The sequence below is a fragment of the Schistocerca gregaria genome, chromosome 3, assembly GCF_023897955.1.
Source record: "Schistocerca gregaria isolate iqSchGreg1 chromosome 3, iqSchGreg1.2, whole genome shotgun sequence".
In the NCBI taxonomy this organism is placed as follows: domain Eukaryota; kingdom Metazoa; phylum Arthropoda; class Insecta; order Orthoptera; family Acrididae; genus Schistocerca; species Schistocerca gregaria.
The window spans coordinates 569,925,788-569,949,812 of record NC_064922.1 but is presented as its reverse complement, the minus strand read 5'-3'; the positions used below and the strand labels follow the sequence as shown (position 1 = coordinate 569,949,812).

Sequence of the window (24,025 nt, the reverse complement as noted above, 5' to 3'; positions counted from 1 at the left end):
GCCCATATCATTATTTATTGATCGTGAAAACCTAAGGAATACCATTGCACACTTCCTTCCTAGAAGCTGTACCACTTTCGCAAACGAGAGTGGCACAACAAATGACAGTCAAGAGAAATATATGAGAGGGATCTGACAAATTTCTCTCAGGATCTACATCCGTGTTTTGCAAGCCACTACGAATGCGTGGCAGAGGTTATCTCCCACTAAACCACCCCTGTTAGTCATTTTTGTTATGCGTCCCATACACTTGAGTAACATTCTTGGACGGATCGAACGAGCTTTTGTAAGCAGTATCATTTTTCGTAATTCTACCTGTGAACTGGAGTCTTCAACTGTTTCACCTTTGCCTGAGCCAATGAGAACATTTCATTTCTTTTCACATTTGTCTGCGTTTTATCTCAAACTAAATATAAAAAAATAATGGTTTTATCATGTTTAGTGTAAAGCCATAAAACGTTTAAACTGTTAACTGAAAGAGCTTGTAAGGGAAAGAAAATCTGGTAGAAACGAATTTAGTAGTGTAGATAATAATCCAACTTGGCTGCCAAGTGCTGACTACCATATTCACCTGTGCTTGTATTGAACTATTGATGTGTGTGTTTTTATGCCTGCCGCAGGTTTCTTCTCGCAGCTGATAGACCAGAGCGGCACCTTCGTTGGCGGCATGTCCGTGGTGCAAGATCCTGGGTACCACGCCTTCAGACTGGGTTCCGTCCTCGGCTACGAGGCAGAAAACTCGCAGCAGCTGGCGCAGTTCTTACGCTCTGTCAACGCCACTGACCTCCTGTTGGATACGTCGCTCTTAATGACAGATGAGGTGAGTCCTGCTCTTACCACATGTCAGAGGATTTCGCAATTTGGAACACTTAGCGTCACCTAAGCACAGCCTGCTACGTACAATGTTCGGTCTGGAAAATTAAAAGCAATTTTCAAGGAACAATATGTAAATTGTTCTCGATACAGACACATAAACAAGATCACTGACAAATAATAATACAGCAGGACAATATACAGGGTGAGTCACCTAACGTTACCGCTGGGTGTATTTCGTAAACCACATCAAATACTGACGAATCGATTCCACAGTCCGAAAGTGAGAAGAGGGGCTAGTGTAATTGTTTAATACAAACCATATAAAAATGCACGGAAGTATGTTTCTTAACACAAACCTACGTTTTTTTAAAATGGAACCACGTTAGTTTTGTTAGCTTATCTGAACATATAAACAAATACGTAATCAGTACCGTTTGTTGCATTGTAAAATGTTAGTTACATCCGGAGATATTGCAACCTAAAATTGACGCTTGAAACCTCCGACGTTCAGTTGCGTGTTGCAACAAACACGGGCCACGGTCGGCGAGCAGCATCTACAGGGACATGTTTACGACGACGACCGTGTTTACGAGTATGGCTGTAGTGCACTGTTGTGGTTTTGTCTAGCTGTCGCAGTGTCGGCATGTAGCGCTTGCTGCTATTATTATTCTGCATTCGTCTCCACACGCAGACCAACTGCAGTACACCGTGTTACCAGGCGTCTGTGCTAGTGTAGTTTTGTAGGAACTGTGACCATGGTGTATTCGAACTCTGAAAACGCGGAGATGATACTCATCTATGGCGAGTGTCGACGAAATGCAGCTGAATCCTGCAGGGTGTATGCGGAACGGTACCTGGACAGAGAGCATCCAACGTGCCGCACATTGCAAAACATCTACCGCCAACTCTATGCAACAGGTATGGTCGTAGCACGCAAACGAGTCCGTAACAGGCCAGTCACAGGAGAAGCGGGTGCAGTTGGTGTGTTAGCTGCTGTTGCCATGAACCCACATATGAGTACACGGGACATTGCGAGAGCCGGTGGACTGAGTCAAAGTAGTGTCATGCGCATACTGTATCGTCACCGTTTTCACCCGTTTCATGTGTCGCTACATCAGCAATTACATGGTGATGACTTTAATCATCGAGTGCAATTCTGTCAATGGGCATTAACAGAGAATGCGTTGCAATTCTACCCGTTTACCGATGAAGCGGGTTTCACAAACCACGGGGCAGTGAATCTACGGAACATGCATTACTGGTCCGTGGACAATCCTCGCTGGCTTAGAAAGGTAGAGCGACAGCGACCGTGGACTGTAAATGTATCGTACGGAATCATTGGCGACCACCTCATTGGTCCTCACTTCATTGCAGGGGCCCAAACAGCTGAAACATACATCGCGTTTCTACAGAATGATCTGACAACGTTGCTCGAAAATGTCCCACTGGAAACGCGTCGACGTATGTGGTATCAGCATGATGGTGCACCTGCACATTCCGCAATTAACACTAGCCTGATCCTTGACAGGATGTTCGACGGGTGTTTCATAGGACTTGGAGGACGCATAAATTGGCCACCAGCCCGTCCTTCTGATCTTACACCTCTGGACTTCTTTCTGTGGGGTACGTGCCTACGACCCCAGAGGATATGAAACAACGTATTGTGGCAGCCTGCGGCGACGTTACACCAGATGTACTGCGGCGTGTACGACATTCATTACGCCAGAGATTGCAATTGTGTGCAGCAAATGATGGCCACCACATTGAACATCTATTGGCCTGACATGTCTGGACACACTCTATTCCACTCCGTAATTGTAAACGGAAACCACGTGTGTACGTGTATCTCACCCCTCATGGTAATGTAGATGTGCGTCAGTGAAATAGACCAATAAAAAGGTGTTAGCATGTGGACGTAATGTGCTGTTACAGTCTCTTCTGCATCTAAGGTCCATCACCGTTCCCTTTGGATTCATACGTAATTCGGTGCTCTCCGATACACACGATCGAACAGCGGAGGAGTGTAATTAACATTTTACAATGCAACAAACGGCACTGATGAAGTATTTGTTTACATGTTCAGATGTGCTAACAAAACTAACGGGGTTCCGTGCATTTTTTTATAGTTTGTATTAACCAATTACACTAGCCCCTCTCCTCACGTTCGGTCTGTGGAATCGATGCGTCATTATTTGATGTGGTTTACGAAATATATACAGTGGTAATGTTAGGTGACTCACCCTGTATTTTGCGGCATTGTCTACACTTATTTTATGGTACAGTATTAGCTAACACCTTTTTGATTCTGTTTGACTCTGAAAAGCAGAGATGCAGTGTGGCATGTGATTCTGAAGGAACATAGAATACCTAAGGCACATGAAAACGTATCCGTACATTCAGCGTTTAGATACTACCATTCACCGTATGTGCCATATATTACAGTGGAAAACTAATGTCATGTAGCGTAGAGATGGTGTTAAGAGACACACGAGTAGTGACGTAATGCAGGCTCCGGATTTCTGGGATACCATCAGTACTTTGGAATGTCGACAGCGAGGAACGCCAACACCACCATCAGCAGCATCTGAAGAATAACCCTAGATCAGGCGTCGAAACGTTCAGTTCGGTTTCAAACATAAAAAAGCTCTAGTAATTCATTCTCGTCTTAAGCGTTTCCCGGGCATTTAGCACCTAATTGGAAAGCTGTAAACTTCAAGGCCACAAAAAATCCGTAGGTTGTTACAAACACTCCAGTGCCGCAGTTTACATGAGTCATCAAGTAAAAAGACGCGCAGGAACACCGATTAGAAGTGAGCAAACCTCAGAAAAAGTGTACATGAAACTTTATTAGTCCTGGAACCAATAACAACCAAACAGAACCTAGTACAAAACTCATGACGCATCAAGGAAATAGGTGTTACCTTATAATTTATTACAATTACAGAATAGTGTTCACATGTCGGTAATAAATCAATATTAGTGATGAAGTGATGTTTCACTTAGCCGGAGAAATTAACAGAAACAATATCATGACATAAGGATCGAAGAAATCACGTACTGTCATTCTGCTACTTTCGATACTCGGAGATGTTTTGTGCCGCTTCCCTATCAACATGTGTTGGATCTATTTTCCTCCAGCGAATGAAACCTTCAGAGGACACGTGTCTCTATACATATTGGAACACATAATGTTATCGACAGATCCGGTAAGTGTTGATTTTCCGACAAGATCCGAATAGTAAAGAAGTGAAGAACGAAGGGACCACCTATGCCTACGAGGGCTATTCGGAATGTAAAGAGCGGTAGGTCGCAAATGGAAACCACAGTGAATATAAAAACTGTTTTATTCACAACAGTTAGCTACAACTCCCAGCTAATTATCCCCATAGTCGCCGAACCGACTTAGACCTTTGTCGTAGCGTTGTACCAACTTTGCAATACCCTCGTTATAGAAGGCAGCCACCAGTGCTTTCCGCCAATTCTCTACACTGGCCTACAGCTTGTTGTCTGTGCCAAAATGTTGTCTGCATAGCCAGCGGTTCATGTGAGCGGGGTGAAACTCAAGGGAGACAATTACGTGCCGTATTGTGGGTAATCAAACATTTCCAATCGAAAACGATGCAGGAGCATCTTCATTGCCCCTGCAGAATGCGGGTGAGAATTGTCTTGAAGAAGAAACCGCATGACAGTTATGTAATGTTGGCTGCATTGCTTCCGGCTAAATTTTTCACCAGGCCCTCGTACTTGGCGGGAGGCACTATTGTTCTAGGAATCTTTATGTGCTCCATGTGTGCTCAGAACTAAAAGTGACGGCGTAACGTGATCGAGGGGCATACTAGAGACACTGCCCAACACACATGTGCAAAACTTCATCGGATTTTCACTGTGGTTTCCATTTCGCGTTCAATGGTTCCTTACTTTCCGAACATCCCTCGTACATCCAAATCAACATGTGCTTAAATATTCCTTAACCACAGAGTAGTGCACTTTGCAGGGTACTTCATACCAGTTTTGGCTACGAAAGCTTCCCATTTACGTTCCATGAGCATCTCTTTTACTTTCATGTGAGCCATAGTGACTCTACGGCGCATCGCTGAATTCGATATCAGCTTCCGTGCTCATTTCGTCTCTCCAAACGCTGCAGCAATGCTCTATTCTTGAGAACACTATCGTCCTATATACAATTTCCGTTATATACACATCAAAAAAGGCATACATCATCTCGGTTCCGAGAGTTCCGGAACCTGTGCAGAAAACTGGAATAGAGATAAACACAAACATCAATTCTGCCTTTTTTATTGCTCATGAAAACCACACGTTGCATGTTGTACCACCACAAAGCGAGACCTTCAGAGGTGGTGGTCCAGACTGCTGTACACACCGGTACCTCTAATACCGAGTAGCACGTTCTCTTGCATTGATGCAAGCCTGTATTCGTCAAGGCATACTATCCACAAGTTCAATGAAGTACTTTTGGTCCAAATTGTGCCACTCCTCAATGGCGATTAGGTTTAGATCCCTCAATGTGGTTGGTGGGTCACTTCGTCCATAAGCAGCCCATTTCAATCTCCCCCAGGCATGTTCGATTGGGTGCATGTGTGGAGAACATGCTGGCCACTGTAGTCGAGCGTTGTCGTTATCAGGGAGGAAGTCATTTAATGCACGATGGGGGCGCGAAATGTCGTCCATGAAGACGAATGCCTCTCCAATATGCTGCCGATATGGTTGCACTATTAGTCAGAAGATGGAATTCACATATTGTACAGCCATTACGGCGACTTTCAATGACCACCAATGGCACCTCAAAAGAGCGGGGGACATTCACCCTGCTGCACTCGCATGGACGGTGTGTCTAAGGTGTTCAACCTGACCGAGTTGCCTCCAAACACGTCTCCGACGATTGTCTGATTGAAGGCATATGCGACACTCATCGGTGAAGAGAACGTGATGAGAATCCTGAGCTGTCCATTCGGTATGTTGTTGGGCCTATCTGTATGGCGCCGCATGACGTTGTGGTGACAAAGATGGATCCCACCATGGATGTCGGGAGTGAAGTTGCGCATTATGCAGCCTATTGCTCACAGTTTGAGTCAACTTGGCGGCGTTGCTGTCCGGTTTCCTCCGAGCCATAACCCGTAGGTAGAGGTCATGCACTGCAGTAGTAGCCTTTGGGCGGCCTGAGCGAGGCACGCCATCGACAGTTCCTGTCTCTCTGTATCTCCTCCATGTCCGAACAACATCACTTTGGTTCACTAAGAGAACTGCAATACTTCGATTATAAAGTGATTATTATTAATTGTTCAACTTCAGAGAAAAGCACAGTCACTGGCAAGTCTTCTACAATTTTATTCTAAGAAAATTACGTAAACCTTACTTTCCTCGTTGTCGGTGGATTGACGGAAGTCCACGGCGACGACACAATGTGGCAGCGGGCTTTTACTGTTGCGACTTGGGCCCACAGTGCGCTTCACATTTAAGCCCTCGTTTCTTCAGCACTATGCCCATTAATCCATAATAACTTGCCCCGCCATGCTTCCAGATATGCCGACCATTACTTTCTCGTCGTACGTAGATTCACACACTAGCTGTTAGATGTAACACAGCTAGGAATAGCAGCACTCGACTGTACGTCTTACTCCGAGCACGGCGTCACTGCTACTACAGCCCGCTGGCGCGCTCCCGCGCCCAGCGGCACGGCAAAACATTAACTCTGACTTCAACGTTAATTAAATATGCCCTTACTTGCCAGTGTTAAATATTACATAATTTAAACATAGTATTTACAATACATATTTACACTAGACAGTACATCGTATACGAACAGTTTCATGCGTTAAGTAAGCGAAAAAATTCATAGCAAGGACTGCGTTATAGCGACACACTAGTTCTGCAAGGTTCACAGGAGAGCTTCTGTAAAGTTTGGAAAGTAGACTATGACGTACTGTCAGAAGTAAACCTGTGAGGAGGCGGCTTCAGTCGTGCTTGGGTAGCTGAGGTGGTAGAGCACTTGCCCGTGAAATGCAAAGGTCCCGAGTTCGAGCCTCGGTCCGGCACACAGTTTTAATCTGCCAGGAAGTTTCATATCAGCGCAGACTCCATTGTAGAGTGAAAATCTCATTCCCGAAAGTGAATGTTGTTAAAATTGAGGAATGGCTGTTGCACCCATAGTGGGGATGAACACTTTCAAATGTAAGCTACCGAATTAACAAGGGTCGACATCAATAAAAAATTAATCATTGTATCAGTGACCCAGCGATAGTGTGGATACCATTTTTCGATAAGTTAACAGAAGTTCAAGATAACGTTTCAAGCACAAAAGATAACGAAATTTTGTACGGGGGATAATAAAATAGACATCATTAACGAAACTAGTACCCTCTAACCAGCCTTATTAGTTTTGGCAGCTTGTTTTGGTCAATAATCTAACAGCAGTAGCTACAACAACAAAGTCTGTAACAGACCACATGGCCACAAGTATGGAAAGTGATACGTGTGATGTAGCTGCACTTTTCCTCCGTTTCTCACAAATAATAACGTAAACAGTACAATGTGGCAAAATACCGAAATTGCAGAGCAACAAGATATCTTTTATTGTAAGACAAAATGTAACATGTAACAAGAGAAGTAGGAAACTATGCTAGAATGATGTGTGCAGAAAATTGAGTGTAATTGCAAAAATTTCTATTTTGTTCACATTATTTAAATTGATTTTTGAAAACATATTTATAGTAAGGTGCTGACCGCTGCAAAAATGTAATGCAGTGTTAGAATAATTTACATCACAGACAATAAAGCAAAGCAGTGTGGGACATCATTAAACATGTAACAGGGAAAAGGCATAAGAACATACTAACAAGGGAATTGGAACAAGTAATAAATTGTCCATGACAGTCAGAAAATTATGTGACTGGTAATTTTTCAGGTACTGTAATGAGATTAAAACAAATATTTCCAATAAAAATAGCATACCTGTAATTAATTACACACCTGTTAATACCAACTACACAGCATATAGACAAAGTATACATATGTGCACTGAAGCAACACATACAAAGTACAAAAAGGTAAGAAACAGTATACTCCTAGTACCACTGAAGTCAATATGACCTCATAACAGTATTGACAGTGTATATTTCTCTTGTATTTCAAGCTATTCTTTTGAAGATATGTAACTTTTCCCCTCTTGTCGACAGTATCCAATAATGCTTTGATGATTTTTGTATTTAAAACACATTATAATTTATTCAAGATGTTTGTAGTTGAACAAATGGGGTCAATATGACCCCTTAAGCTCATTGAAAAGATATGTCTCCCAGTTTTCAAAACTATTACATATAAAATGTATGACTTTCTCTATCTGAATCAATTGTATTGAATGATGTTTTGTTCAGTTTTATACTAAAAACAGACTAAGAATTTATTAATTTTTTTGCTATGAATACTGGACTCAACATGACCCCAGTCCTCTAAGGCAGAGCTGTTCATTATATATATATATATATATATATATATATATATATATATATATATATATATATATATATAAGAAGAAGTCGTAGAAAAATACTGGTTTATTTCCCTTCTGTAGTCAATCTCGAAAGTAATTGAATCACTTTCTGACAAAGATAGATTATTTTGTGAATAGGAGATCAGGTCGATTAAGTATAGATTTTAGTACTTACGCAGAACCTTCTTTTATAGGTTCTGAGGTTTTTTGTGTCTCATTAGGGCACTACTAAACACTTTGTAATAAATAAAGAAACATTAATATGTGATTTAGGTGGTTATATTCACAAAATATTCACAGTAATCATGGACTAATACAATAAATTCATTTCCTTTTTTAATGAATAAAGAAGAGTATTAAACTGCTTGAATAAATACCGCCTTTTAAATGGATCACAGTTCATATTCCAAAGTGATAGAAGTACAAAAGCAACCATAGAAGAATTCACAAAGATGATACATGATACTCTTGAGAAGGATGACTGCTTAACAGATGTGTTCTTAGATCTTTCTGAGGCTTCTGACGTTGTTAACCATACAATTCTACATAATAAGGCAGAATTATTAGGATAAGGAAGATAACTAATAACTGGTTCGAATCATGCCTAGAAGGTTCGGTACAATAAGCAGAGATAATGCAAAACAGGAAAGAGTAACCTCTGAGTGAAATACTTGCCAACACCAGAATACATTGAGAAACGAGTATCTCATGTTAGCATGTTAAGATCAACACCTTCCTCATAATTTTAGTCTTTACTGACAGCATCAACATTATAATCACTGAAAAAGCAATAAAATTACTTCCAGGAAAAGCAAAGGAAGTCCCTGAAGAAAGATTACCATTGATCAGTAATTAATAAAGTTATATTGAACATAAACAAAGGAAATGGAATAAATTTCATTATATAACGATAATATTAAATGAAATGTAGAGGATACCCCTATAGATTGCGTGAAAAAGATAAAAATTCCAAAAATGAACTTTGATTCTCAGTTCAAGTGGTGTGAATAGGTAGCATCCCAACAATACAGTCCGTTAAACTTCCTAACTGTGATCCCATGCGTAAAGAGTTCAGAAACAAGATTATCAATTCTCAGTACTAGAATACTGAAACTGAGAAGCAAATACAACTCCTTGTCAAGAATTCCAATGACAGCATATTGAACGATGAAAGTATTTTTGATATGGAATTACTAATGAATGAAAGAATTGAAGATGGTGTTTCATACAAATAAATGTAAACGCTGACTGAATATTCTAGTTGCTTTAGGTAAACTTGGTTAATTTTGAAATAACAAAATCACAAGTCTAATTCAACACACTTCAGTACTAAATCAATTAATTGCATATATAACCAATTTCGTAATTCATTCTTTCTGAGGCAATTATTCCCATTGATTAATGAATTTAGTATGCCCACAGTGGTCTGCATAAAATTTCTAATAAAACATAACGGTCTGTGATTGTTGCAACACTGAAATGACTTTGTACAAGATAACACATAGATGTCTCAGCATTCTCACACTTACCTTCAAAAATTTATTTTTAGTCAAACTAAGCAACTTACAAAATTAAAATTTCAAACCACTGAAAATCACTATGAGAGATCATCTGTCGAAACAATGCTGAAATACAGCACACAATAATATAGAAAGAAAAGCAAATTTTCTTCAGTGTATAACTTATTTATTGCCAACATTCAAAATAAATTTAATAACAACTTTCGAACAAAAGAAAACAATCCAAAGGCCTGTGACTATGCAAACTGGGTATGAGTTGATGAATTATTCAGGGGAAAAATATTTGATATAATTTTATTTAATCCTGTTATATACTTTAAATATTCTGTCATACCATTATAAATTTTGGAATCAGGAACCTATCTCAAGCAATAGTGTTATAAGACAACAATGTAGTCTGCCACACAAAATCTATGCTGGTGCAGAACGTTATGTTACTGGAAAACTACTGCTTTCAGAAGAGTCGCTGGAATCTATAATTTAAATTATTGGGCACTCTGCCAATTTTACAGTCGAATGCTGTAAACATGTGGAATTGTTGATCTTCAGCAAAAAAGGTACCGAGCTGCTCAGTGTCTAAAGTTTGTGACAACGTATTAATATTTTTCGGTATAAGATGTTGTCACAGTTTCCTTCTGTGCCCACTGCAGCCCACGAGTCTGAGGCCTGTGAGAAACCCACATACTTTCAATTCATGCATTACAAATGCAAGCAAGCATAATCAGTTGTATATGAACACACTCCGAAGCTCAGAAATGCTGCTAATGCACCAACCAGCAGAAATCCTTCCCTGTGTCCAGAGCACGCAGCACACCAAGATTCAAAATTACTGTTACGAAGATGTGTCAACGCTGTCCTTTACAATTCTCTTTGCCCTACTGTATCCCAGTGATTACTATGTTTACATATTATCATTGTAATCATCGATTCCTTTTACGAAAGTGCCCATCATCTGACATTCAATGGAAATGATAAACCTAGGTTACTTTACATCTGAGTAAGAAAACAAAAACTATGCACAACTGAATGATATTTACAAACAAAATGTCGTCTACATTTTGTGGTCGTAGAGTGCTTCATTAGTGTCATTAGTGTGTAACACCCAGTATACATGTTTATACTAAATTCTTAGCCATGGAATTCCTTTCTAGGGAAAAATTGTATAAAATATGAACACTGGTTATCAAAACACAAAAAGTGACTTCGAGAATAATAACCAAAAATAGAAAACTGACATTGTATAGATCTGTTCAGAATTTTGGGTATTTCTGTTACGTCATGAAACTACATTTAGAAGTCCTTTAGACACATAAAAGTAACCTTGGTAAGTACTGCACAGAAAGCTCAGTACATGTGTAGTGAGAAGATAATGACGTAAGACAGATCTGAAAATGAAGAATAAACGTATAACTCGAAACAGCACTTTCCACCTGACGATAACATTATACAGGGTGACACAGAATAACGGGAATATTTGAAATGAATAGTGGCAGCCATGGGCAGGTGGCAGCACTGCAGGTACATGACAGTTAGCGAGTAAACAGTCCGTCATTTCAGTAATCGTGCGTCAGTGGAACAGACAGCAGCGTGAGCTAACCATAAAAATGTTTTATGAAAACAATGATAGTTTGGTAGCGGCGGAGAGGGAGTTTCAACGTTTTTATAATTTAGGATGTCATTATGCCGTTCTGTCAAAGTACGCGATAAAATGAACTTTGGAGGGAATGGATCTGCCCTCAAGATGAAACCAACAGGACGACCATGAAGTGTGCGTTCTCCAGCGCACATTGATGTACGTGAGTTTGTCTTACAGAGCCCACGGCATTCAATTCGTAAGCAAGCAGCAATAGTTAGAATGACCCGGGAGAGTGTTCCCAGAATTCCTCATCTTGATTTAAAATTTCATCCGTAAAATCTACTGATGGTGGAACAATTCAAGGACAACGATTACCGGTTACGATTAGGATTCTGACAACAAATGATAACAAAAATAAACAATAAAGAAGAATTTCTAGACAAGTTGTGGATGTCAGATGAGGCACATTTTCATCTCACAGGTTATGTGAATGAACAGAACTACCGTTAGGTGGTTAAACACGAATCCTAACGACGTTCATGAGCGTTCTTTACATGCTAGTAAAGTGACAGTATGGTGTGGTGTTTCATCGCATGGGATTATCGGACAATATTTTTTCGCAAATGAACGGCAGACACAATAACTGTCAATGCCAATCTTTAAGTGGAGATGTTACGAACTTTCGTTACATCTCGATTGGAAAACTTTCCAAACGTTCAAGAAGCCTGGTTTCAACAGGACGGAGCGGCATCACACACTGCATGGCAATCAATGCCGTATGTGAGAGAATTATTTGGCAACCGTGTGATCTCACGATTTGGTAACATTCCTTGGCCCCCATATCGCCAGATTTATCCGTTTCTGATTTTTTTCTTGTGGTGCTTCCTCAAGAGCAAAGTCTACACGACTCGACCAAGAACCCTAGATGAGTTAAAACAAAGTACACTGGACGCAATTCACAGTATCCCAGCTGAGATGTTGCAGCGGTCAATGAGCAGCAGATTTCATGGATGTATTCGTACAGGAGGACGCCATCTAAAGGACGTAATATTTAAAAAAAAAATGATTAATGCTATTAATGTTTCGGAAATGACAAAACGGTAAGCTTTCAATTACCATGAATGCAGTTTCTTTCTTTCATCACTTCTAGTTTTATTGGATTGTGGAAATGTTCCCGTTTTCTATATTATCCTGAATCATAACTGACCCAAAGAGATTGAAGACATTAATAAAAAGAGTTTATTTATAGAATGTCGCTCAACAGTAGCTGTTAATTAATATGGTTCATACAGTGAAAGATTACTTAGATAACAGACACTAGTGATTTGGTAAAAAATGTAACACAAGTAAATTGTAAAAAACGTTCATAATAATAATAATGATAATAATAATAATAATAATAAAGTATGTCACTGGAGACAATATTTCCGGGTTATAATGTTTCTTTTTAGGAATATTTTACTCTCAAAATTTTGCAGTGTATGTAACTAACACGTTATTTACTGAAGTCAACATCTCGCCCATCATGGAGGGGCGCAGGCACAATTTTTCAGGCATGGGAAGGGGAAGTTGCGGTATACTACAGGCACAGCCTACACCGTTAGTATGATCCTGATGTTATCGGATAGAATATGTAGTGTGTGTAGTGAATGGTAATGAGAAATGAATTTAACGTGATGTAGCAGCTTTTTACAGTATTAAATAGCTTCTTTGCAAAACAGTTTTGTACATTAGAGATGAAACGAACTAAGCTGCGTTGTTTTAAACAGCCTGACACAGTATTCAGGAGGATGCAGACTCCAGTCTTCATCTGGCTTTCATGGTTAGGATTCTCTGTGATTTCCGTAAATCAAATAAGATGGTTCCTATCACAAGCCACATCTGACTACTAGCTCCATACTTTTTAAAGTAGACTTATAAGCATGTAAAAGCAAGTATAAATGAATCATTTTTGTGTGTTTTCTTAAATTTTTCCACCAAGAGCTGTTCACTATCGTTTTAAAAGTGATTCACATATGAACAAACTGCTTCTACCAATGAGTCCGCCATGGCCATCCCTACCAAAGCTACTATGCCATCGTCACTTTTCATATAGCTTCTTAAAACGACATCTCGACATTTAATCTATGTGACGCTGGTATTCCAGTCTAATTTTATCATTTTGTTTGTTGTGGATATTACCTTACCCAAAGTTACACCAAACAAGTAGCTGGATCTTTTATGAATTGGTCACAGACAAAATCTATTTCACGTGCCGCACTGAGTAGTTCCTTCCTGTGCGGTTCCATGATGCATAAAGCTTACACCGTATAGTTATAGTCACTTTTCTCCAGGTCAACCAGAGTTATAATGAATAACATTAAACCACACTTGTTGAGAGACACTATAAATGGACCAGATACCCGTTGCGTTACAAATTAAACTCTCAATGTGACCGCGTAAGTGTGGTGTACATATATCAAGGTTACAGCGGAATGACAAATTGTTGGTTGAATAGATACAGGGAGTTAACCAAAACTCCTTACACGCTTATTAATTCATGCATCAGAATTGTAAATTTAATGCAGTATTTACATTTCTCTTTCAGCAAAAACTGTACATGGGTTACGGCGTTTGGGCACCCACTATCGAACCGGATATCAAAGGTGCTTTCATCACAGAGTCACCAATTCGAACACTGAATGCAGGCACTTTCAACAAAGTGCCCATCATGATTGGGGTGACGTCTGCTGAAACTGGTAAGTGTACGGAACGAGCGTGGCACGTGTCCAACCTATAAAGGGTGAAAAATGGTGTGATGTTAGGAGTTGAAAATCCCACATTAAAAATAGTCCTCCTCTGCACTCTGGTTGACAGAGTTATTCACATGATTTTCTCTTTACAATACATGTTCTCTAAGGAATATGTGGCATCACATTTCCAAGCCTTCTTGGATGCATCAGTGACTGAATATCGTGTAATTCCGCCCACTGCCTAATTCGTTTGAGGCAAGGTGTCGTGTTTCTTCAAATTTCTCTTCCACCGACAATCATTAGCTACAAGAGTGGTTTCTTTCGCTACGCTTGATATGTCCAAAATACACATCTTTCCTCTTCTTAATTGTATTGGATGGTTCTAGATTTCTGCTAACACCGTAATTAATTCCTAATTTGTAACTCTGTTCACCGTGTTTTTAAGTGCTTTGTGGCGCATCCCACCCTCGAAGGGAATTTTCTTAATGGGTTCACTTTTAATGACCAACACCGTGCACCATAAAGAATTATTGTGCAAACAAGCTTCTAAACCATCGTCGGAAGTCAGTCCAAACTATTAACGCATTAGCAATTATTTAAATTTTTAGTCTTCCCATTTACTGACCCAAGTTTATTAAGCTTACAGTAATGTATGACGTGATCATCAACACTCATCAAAGATTAAATAGCATTTTTGGCATCATCATAGGTGTAGGATTCTAGTAATTAATGGTTACTACGATTACACACAGGTAAATTGGTACCAATTATTATGTCTCTGATTGTGCCAATTTATACACTTGAGCTCATACATACTCTATTACATCATAATCTTTTTCAATAGTTCTTCAAATCATAGATATGTTGCACTATTATCGTTCTGCTCAATGGCGCGAAGAAGTGGTTGAGTTTAAATGAAAAAAAAAAAAAAAATGAAAACCGGGTTTCAGTTTCCACTCCCTTAACTTCTACATAGCCTAAATGTTGAAACACTCTTTCTTTCATTACCATTTTTTGTATGACGAGAAAAATCTGTAAAAACTGAATTACCATACACAAAGATTGCCATCGAATTTTCCAAACCCTATTGAATAAAATACCAACAAAAAGCGTTACCTTATGGCATTAAAATTTGTTTTTGGGTTTTGAAAATAATTTAAGGCTCTTAAGATGATGATGATTAATTTTATTTTTTTAACGATGTATACACCAAAGATTAGATGTGTGCCCCTATTACTTTAACGAGCTTTTGTCTGTCATACATTTCAATGAGCAATTACTTCCGCACAGCCAGCATAGTAGATGATGCTGATCCGTATTCATTGGACAACAAACTGAAATTCGATGCAAATAACTAATGCTTATTGATGCAAATGAGAAGCATTTATGTCGTTCAATTAAACCCAGGTCCGTAACTGTGATTTTACATAGTTTGTAGAGCGTAGATAAGTGCTGAATGTTTTGTGGAGATCGCAACAGTCACAGTGTAAATCATTAGTACATACGCTTTAGAAGTGTAACGTAGAGATATCAAGATGGAGTAATGTGCCAGTCATCACTCTTTCATAAAACTTACCCTTTATGAAGATCACAATCGGTTGTAAGCATCTCCATGTGTACACATTGATTTATTTAACAATACCAGCTTGAATGCGTTAGCTGCCAGTTACATTTTTATGTAATGAGCTTACGTGTTTAAAACTTATCGTTGTATATCGTGTCGTGGAGATACCAATGAAAATCTAATGATTTTCACATATTTATTGCTATTATCGAGATTGTTCATACTGAATGCAGGGTTTGAAACCAGCCCACTATATTAAATTAAATTATGAGTCACAGCGAAGGCGTTGAAAATAATCACGTTAAGTTAATGATCGCTTCAAAGCATGGCACAAATTACGCAATGCACATTTACGACTTTCAAATAGTGTTTGGAATTAGTGAAAATCGCCTTTTAATTTGAGCCGTGAAATACATTTTATGATTATTGACACATTTATTCCTAAGAATTATTCAGATGAGTTAGAAAGTTCAAAATGGTTTAAATGGTTCTGAGCACTATGGGACTTAACATCTCAGGTCATCAGTCCCCCAGAACGTAGAACTACTTATAGCTAACTAATCTAAGGACATCACACACATCCACGCCGAGGCTGGATTCGAACCTGCGACTGTTGCGGTCTTACGTTTCCAGACTGAAGCGCCTAAAACCGCTCGGCCACTCTGGTCGGCCGGTTAGAAAGTCATTGTACACCACAACCATTGCTGACTGAAGAAGTCTTATAAAACAGTAACTGTTGACCATTCTGTCATGAATGATAGATGATCAAAAATAGTAAATGTGTGTAGTGTAACACGTGAGGTAAGAGATAACTGGCTTATGAATGCTGTTGAATGTTGAAATTTTTCATTGAGTCGTTAACAAAATGTTATGTTATCTAGGGGCCAATATTCTGAATGACTCAGTCAAGGTTAGCAACCTTAACGAAAATTTTGAAGCAGTGGTGGGACCATGCCTCCATCTACAGACGACGGATGAGCAGACGCAAGCAGCACCTAAACTTAAGAATTTCTATTTTGGCAACGAAACCATCAGCCTAGATAATCCTGAACCTTTGGTCCACGTAAGTAAATGCACTGGTCATTAAACATTTCACTGCACACAAATTACGATGAATATTGTGTACTGTTTATGACTGTAATACTTAGGTATTACACTTATTAAGGAGTGAGATACGGCGGTGAAGTGGTAAGAATCTGGACCCTTATTCTGAACGACGCCTTTTCATATTCCCGTCTGGTCACCTGGTTCTGTGATTTCCTGAAATCATTAGAGAGGAACGCTACGGTAATTTCTTTCAGAAGGTACGGCATAATTTCGTCTCCATCCTTTCTTCTCCTGCGATCTGCCGCCCCTTCTCTAATTACTTTATCCTGGACGGTACGTTAAACCTCCACAGAAACTGAAATGAAGGAGAGAAAGTCTCCTGCATTTAAATATATTAAGAATGGCTCGGAAAGTCAGTGAACGAAGGTCAGCTTTATGTATGCCATACTGTTTCCACTACCCAGGACAAAATTAGATTATGAACGGGTACACTGATTCAACAAAATGTATTGTCTTGTGTGAATGCCTCACTACTGATGACCATGAACAACAGCTTACGCTTATGAATGCTAAACATGTAAAAACAATTAACTCTGAAGTTTGTCACATAGAGAATAAAGTAGAGTGGCAAACAGAGAGCCAGCAGTGGGCACTGCATCAACAACTACATGATTACTCAGAACTTAACACTTACGGGCTTAGCAGAGGGTTCATAGAACCACATTCGAATTTTTTTCCGGCCGATCCACTCTCGAATAGCAAGTGGGAAAAAGTAGTAGTCTTGGCCTCTAGGTTTTCTATGTGATTTTTCATATTTAAGTTGTTCGTAACTGTAATCCCTGGGTATTTATTTGAATCAACAAACTTTATATTTGTGTAATTTATCGTTAAAGCGAAACTTAACAGAATTTTTAGTAGTCATATGGAGGACCTCACACGTTTGATATTTAGGCTCAACGGCCTTCTTTTGAATCATACAGATATCAGTCCAAATCATTTTGCTATTCCTTTTGATTTTCAGATGGTAAACAACATAATCTGCACACAGTCTTGAGTGCTGCTTAAATAACCCCCTAAATCATTTATATAGAGTAGTAACAGCAGACGACCAGTAATACTTCTTTTGGAAATCCTAGATATCACTTCAACAATTTATGTATTAGAAAAAAGTTTCATCTGTCGTTCGAGATACAGAACAAATTCTATGTGCGTTGACGTGCTTTAAATTATTTTTGGGTAACGTCGCGTTTCACAATTTTATTTATTTATGTGACTTGCAACATGAAACAAACCTAGTGACGAAGGTAACGATGTTTGAGTGTGAAGAATGTGTAACATGGAATGAGTGCTTGCAACGAATGGCTTCATGTTTGCCTACTTTTGGGAACCACTTCTTCGTTTCTGAATAAAAAAACGTCAACTACAGCTGTCGATGTCTTCTGTTATACGGACAAATTCTGAAGTGCGGTTATGCTGTTCTGCGTACCCCTATGATGCTATAATCTGATCTCCGGTGACCTAGAACACAATATAATCATGCAAGTTACTTAAAGGAAATGTAAATGTCACACAATGGAAACCTCTTACTGAGCGATAGTTAATAGGCTTGGCCCAATCAAGGATGACAATACTCATAGACATATTAACGAGAGGAGGAATGATCAGTCTATAACGGAAAAACGTGTCACTGGAACAATCATATTAATTATCGAAAAGCAAAACACATGGTTTACCCACTGAGATAAACAGTCGAACAGGGGATTCTAACGGTGAACTCTAACCCTGGAGTAGGTGGGTGAGTATGATAAAAGCAGAGTTATGCGAATAATACACGAATACGACCAGTTACTGTAAGCATGATTATTAAATTACAGGAAGAACACAGAAAAATAAGTTCGAACACCAGCAAGAACCGCCAAAGCGCATGCTGAAACGCCTAGCTGGTTGCGAATTACTAGAACGGAATAACTGGTTCCTGAAAAGAGTGAACTAATATCGCATATCCATAGAATCAGTGATTTCAACGCTGGTACATCTTACCAAAATTCTGGCTTAATATACGGAAGGCAGCGGCAGTAGCGGATGGAGTCCAGCTCTCTTTCTGTATTCAGTACTCAAGCGGATACACCCTTCAGTGTGACCGCAAGACTTACCTCACCAGGCGTTGCTACTCATCGGTTCATAGTAGCCTCTGTCGTGAGCTTTTACTCTTCCATATCGTAGCAGCAAGTGTACTTGTTCTGTACGCTCTGAAACTATGTTGTCCCTATCACAGCCAGAAACCCGCTGGGCAGTCGTGGCAGACATCGCGACTGCCATATAGTAAAACTCAAGTAAATTTGTTGAACGATATGTAGTCTTTTGGAAATATACGCTGTGTTTAACAGATATATACTGTAGGGTGGGGAGGATGGGAGGCAGGCAGAAGATCTCTCCCACTCCATGGTGCAATTTCGAGACAACGTGTGGGATGCTCACCGTGGAGACACAGATGAGAAAGTGACCGCTCTACAGGAAAGCAGAATGCAGGATTCTGGAATTTAAACAGAGAATTTTTTGTGGTGTCGCTCCTGAGGTGTCGGAGATTCACAAGCTTACTTCATGAGAATGACACCTGGCCAGATTTTTTATCTTCCAAAAACGCTTCTTTGAACAATACTGTGTTTTTCTCTGTCAGATAGCTGTCCCGTCCACCGCCTAGAATGCGGGGGTGGGGTAATTGAATGCCGCTCTTGCTAACTGATGTGATAAGCCTTGGACTCTGAACATCTTTATGACTGTCAGCTCCTTTTAAGATTCTTGTCCTTTTCTAGCCAGCTCAGAGGCTCTGAACTGCGCAGCCTCTTCACCAAACTAAAAAGAGAAATGAAAGAAAGCGATAACAGGAACAGTTATTGAAGGTACTGAATCCAGCTTGCAATCATATGCAGTATCAGAGGCAGATAATATTGATCAAAGGTGTGTGCATAAAATATTCTGAAAAATGTTGCATGATAGCTTCAGAGAAAGAACCCCACATAAAATCACCGTCTGGCTGCAAATGAAATGGATACTGATGAAGTTATGCTAAGATTCGTCAATAGCATACGCTCATCAAGGGAATTTTAAGAGGATAAGGTAGTGTGTTTGTTCTGCACACTCATTGTCTAATGAGTAACGTGTCAATGTCGGCAATTTTTAACCAAATGGCAAGTTAAACGTACTGAGAATTCACAAGCATACTTTTATACAAGCCACCTCACGTTCACACATAAATGCTGGTGAAAAAGGATCTTTGTTTGAGGGACACTCATGATAATAAGGAGAACACAAGAAATTACATTAATATTCATTCACACTAGTTACTTTTATGTGGTCATGTATTAGCGTAATGTCATTATAAACTCACACGTATTTAGATAACTTGACATTAAGATCTACACATACTCTATTCAGTTTACAGTTAATTTCTCCATTCACATTAATAATATTACAGAATGAAATCAATCACTCATCGTTAACACAACATATCATACAACACATGATGTTGCGCAAAAAATGACTTACACAGCAGCATGTCCCGTAAAACATATCGAACAACAACTACATAATATTTTACATCGAAAAAAGCCATGATGTAGAAAAATAGATGTGTAGGAAATTACATCGAATTATAAAAGAATGAAAATTATAAAAACTCCTGTTCAAAACAAACAATATGTATGTTTAACAGTTCTTATAACTCTTGTGTTACTATATGTCTGTATACCAGTACACATTTATAAATTCTAAAAAGTAAACATACAACAAACGAAAAGTACAAAAACGACTACTTATGCTATTCACAACTGCTTATATGCAAACACTTTTGTTATTGCGTGAAAAACGTGATGTGCATGTCGGCAAATAAGTAATGTAACTGCAATCAGTGAAGACAGCATCAAGTACAAGTGCTTGCAGTATAATAACTTTCATCTCAAAAGTGACAAGGTTATAGGTACCCACAAACTGTGACACCACTGATGGCATCCGTTGAACATTACTACATGAGTGACGAATGAAAACGTGAAATATCTTATCAGCATCCAAATTTGCAGCGCTGTTGTTGGTGTACATTAAAATTATGGGCTGTTTCTTTCACGGTCACTGAACATTACAGGAAAGAAAATACAAAACCAAACAATGGCTTCACTGTTCCCGATTAAAGCATTGTTCGCGATGCGAATTTTTTTTGACATAAGGTTCGATAAGTGAGAAACGCAGAAACGAAAAGTTTAGTTTTTACAGCCTAAGTAAATCTTCCCACAGAAGCACCTCAAGATATACAAGTCCAAAATTATTAGTTTTTCCTAATGATACACGTAGTTTACTATTAACTTGCTGACTAGCATAAAGTTTATGTCCAGGTATGCTCCTTATAAAAATTAGTCCCTCGCCACACCACGAATTTTCTAATTATGTCAAGTTCGACATTACCCTACTCTAAATACGACCATTCTTCTACGAGCTTGTGAGCAGTTATAAAAGCATTTTTGACTCAAAAACCATGATTTGAGGTTGCGGCACATGTAATAAAGTGTTAATTCTTCCACATACACACAATAAAGAAAGATGACGTCATTAGCAGCAGTACTCTCCCTGTCGCTGACCAGCATGACTCACGATTGAAGAGCTAATGTTCACTGCAAACACATAGCATCTATATGTGTAGGATGACCTAATGGTGTCTCAGTGTTCATGGAAATAGGCTTGTAAGACCTGTCATACAGGTTGCTAAATGTTAAGGCCGACTAAAAGCCTCTCTGAGGGTTCACAGTGAATTTGTGGGTTTGATGGCCTTTGTAGAGTGACCATGTACACTGCAGAAGAAGATGGTTTGGTGGCTGCCTTAAGTAGGTGTCAGGTCCCCCTTAATCCCTTGTACTGCGGGTGTGGAGGGGGAGGGAGGGATGTGTTGGGAGTGGGTGGGCGGCAGTGCCGAAAAACCGGTCGCTGAGGGGTTGCGTCTCTACCTGCAGGTGATGGTGGCACACATGGAGAAATACGCTGCTTCCTATCGCTAGCTGCAGCTGGGCTGAGGAATAGCGGCATTGACGCAGTTGTGACTCGCCCATTGGGAGACTCCTCCTGTTCCCGCCAATGAGTCAGTGACACTTTGCTGCCAGTGAGGTCAGCTGCGTCAGTTCGACAGGGCTCCCATCTCGACTTTCCGTTTGATCATGAGTTTCACATTGGACGCAGGAACCCTCCAAGTGTTTACATCACAACATTGAACATGCAACAATGAAGTTCCACATAAAACCGTTACACACCGGAATTATATGTACATAAGGAAAGATAATTACAACAAATCTGATCAAAAGAAAGTGTAGTACTAATCACGACTCTGTGGCCACAAACATTTTGCAATTGAATAAGTACTGTGACTCTTATGGCTTAAAATGTCCAGCAGATACTGTGGCATTTAGACCTTGAAACACGATATGAATTTACAAGACATCTACAGACATAACTTAGGCTCCATAAAGGTTTAAAGATGTTAACTGAATACGTTCAGGCTCCTTAGATTCACAACGACGTCAGAAACATCCGATGAGTAAAAAATAATTTTACACTAGTCTAAAAATATTGATGAAGGTCACTGAAGAAAACTGTTTGTCAGCATGGATAATCACAGTTATTGGACATGCAATTAGTGTGCATAGCATGGACTTTTATTGTTAGATTTCTGAGATATCCCTTGTACTAGACGGTATTTCCTGTACACATACTGAGCAAGCATACTTTGAAAGTTATCAAAACGCCCTATAATCAACGACTGTATTGGTATAAGTGACATACTCCCTGTGATTCATGATGGATCTTCATCTCCCTCCTTCTATGTTATTTACTTTTCTCCTGCAGTTTAAAAAAACCCTATTTTTTTTTTAAATTTACGCTTTAGTAGAACAGTCCTGAAACACACAAGGATCATGAAAATAACATACATATGATGACTTTGCAATGCATAATTTTTTTTCTAAGTGCTCTCATTATAATTGAAAACTCTTCACAAACTCTATTTGCCATACCTGTACTGGTCTCCATATTACCCCTATATTTTTGATTTCAACAATTTCTAGCGTTCGTGGGTGGTATTACTGCTGTAAAATCTTTTAATTTCCCTGAGTAAACATATTCAAAACACACTGACGAATCGTACATTAATTATAAAATGATTGGACAAACGTAACTTTACTTGAGATTGTGTGTTACAAAACTAATTTTCCTCCTAGAATCGCAAAGTGCTTCTCGCTATTGTAGCATTTAACCACAAGTATAAGAAAAATGCGCATAAGCTCAGACCTTAGTCGCGTCGGCAAAAAACCGTAACCTCGGCTCTCCTTGGCGGCTGCTAGTAATTACAAAGTGCATCTCGTTACTGGGTTCAGACGTCAACAGTAACACACTGGGCATCGTTATCGGGGGACATTCAACCAACGTTTCGTCCAATGCTGTCACTGCCATAATTCTTTCAGTACTCCCTGGACGAGTTAAACATCAGCACGAAGTCGTCCACATACTATTCATCGTTATAACTCCCTTCTTGGCACCCTCCCCCAAGGCTACGAAAATCGTTTCTCTACTACTCAACAAATTTCTTAAGGTGAGAAATGTTCCGTCTGCCTTTCGATTTCCGACACCTATTTTCAACTGCTCGTAATCTCAGTTTCCTCATAGTCATCATGAATAATCTTCTTGTCCTTGTATGGCTTACAGCATACAAGGAGAACGTATATAAACTCAGTATGAAATGTTTAACAAGAAAGACACATTTAGCACATATAAAAGTCGAAATAACTTTGGAACTTTTTCCAGCAAAAGCATCGAAACTAGAGTGTGAAAGGGATTCCACAGTTGACAAAGTGTATAAGAATGTATAAGAATTAGAACCTTGTACGAGGGTAAGAATCTGTCTTATAATGTGATGGAAGAGAAAATGAAGGGATGCCAATTTGGAGGACATAGAGAGTAAAAAATTGGGATTTGGTGCAGCTTTGGAAGGACTGCGCTGAAACAAGACAGAAGAGAGAGAGGTAACGCTTCGGCATAAAATCTAAAATCATCTTGATGCGTGAGGTCCTTGTGAGATACCATTCAACATTCGGAAGACTGTCTTTTAGACAATCCCGAAGATGAGGGCCCATACACGCCAGAGCTATTGCACAGCCATCTTGGCATCTCGTGTTTCCAAGTTATTGCCTGGAATAATATACAAAAGGAAGGAAATTCAGATTGAGTACT

At 39.4% G+C, this 24,025-nt stretch overlaps 1 protein-coding gene across 1 annotated transcript in view; it reads left to right on the top strand.

The window, feature by feature from the left end:
• The window catches only part of LOC126355909 (cholinesterase-like), a 101,050-nt gene that overhangs the window by 49,593 nt on the left and 27,432 nt on the right, over positions 1 to 24,025 (top strand). The window contains exons 5-7 of the mRNA XM_050006422.1: positions 621 to 820; positions 14,007 to 14,157; positions 16,597 to 16,778. Coding sequence (XP_049862379.1) covers positions 621 to 820; positions 14,007 to 14,157; positions 16,597 to 16,778 — 533 coding nt within the window. The remainder of the gene's footprint in view (positions 1 to 620; positions 821 to 14,006; positions 14,158 to 16,596; positions 16,779 to 24,025) is intronic.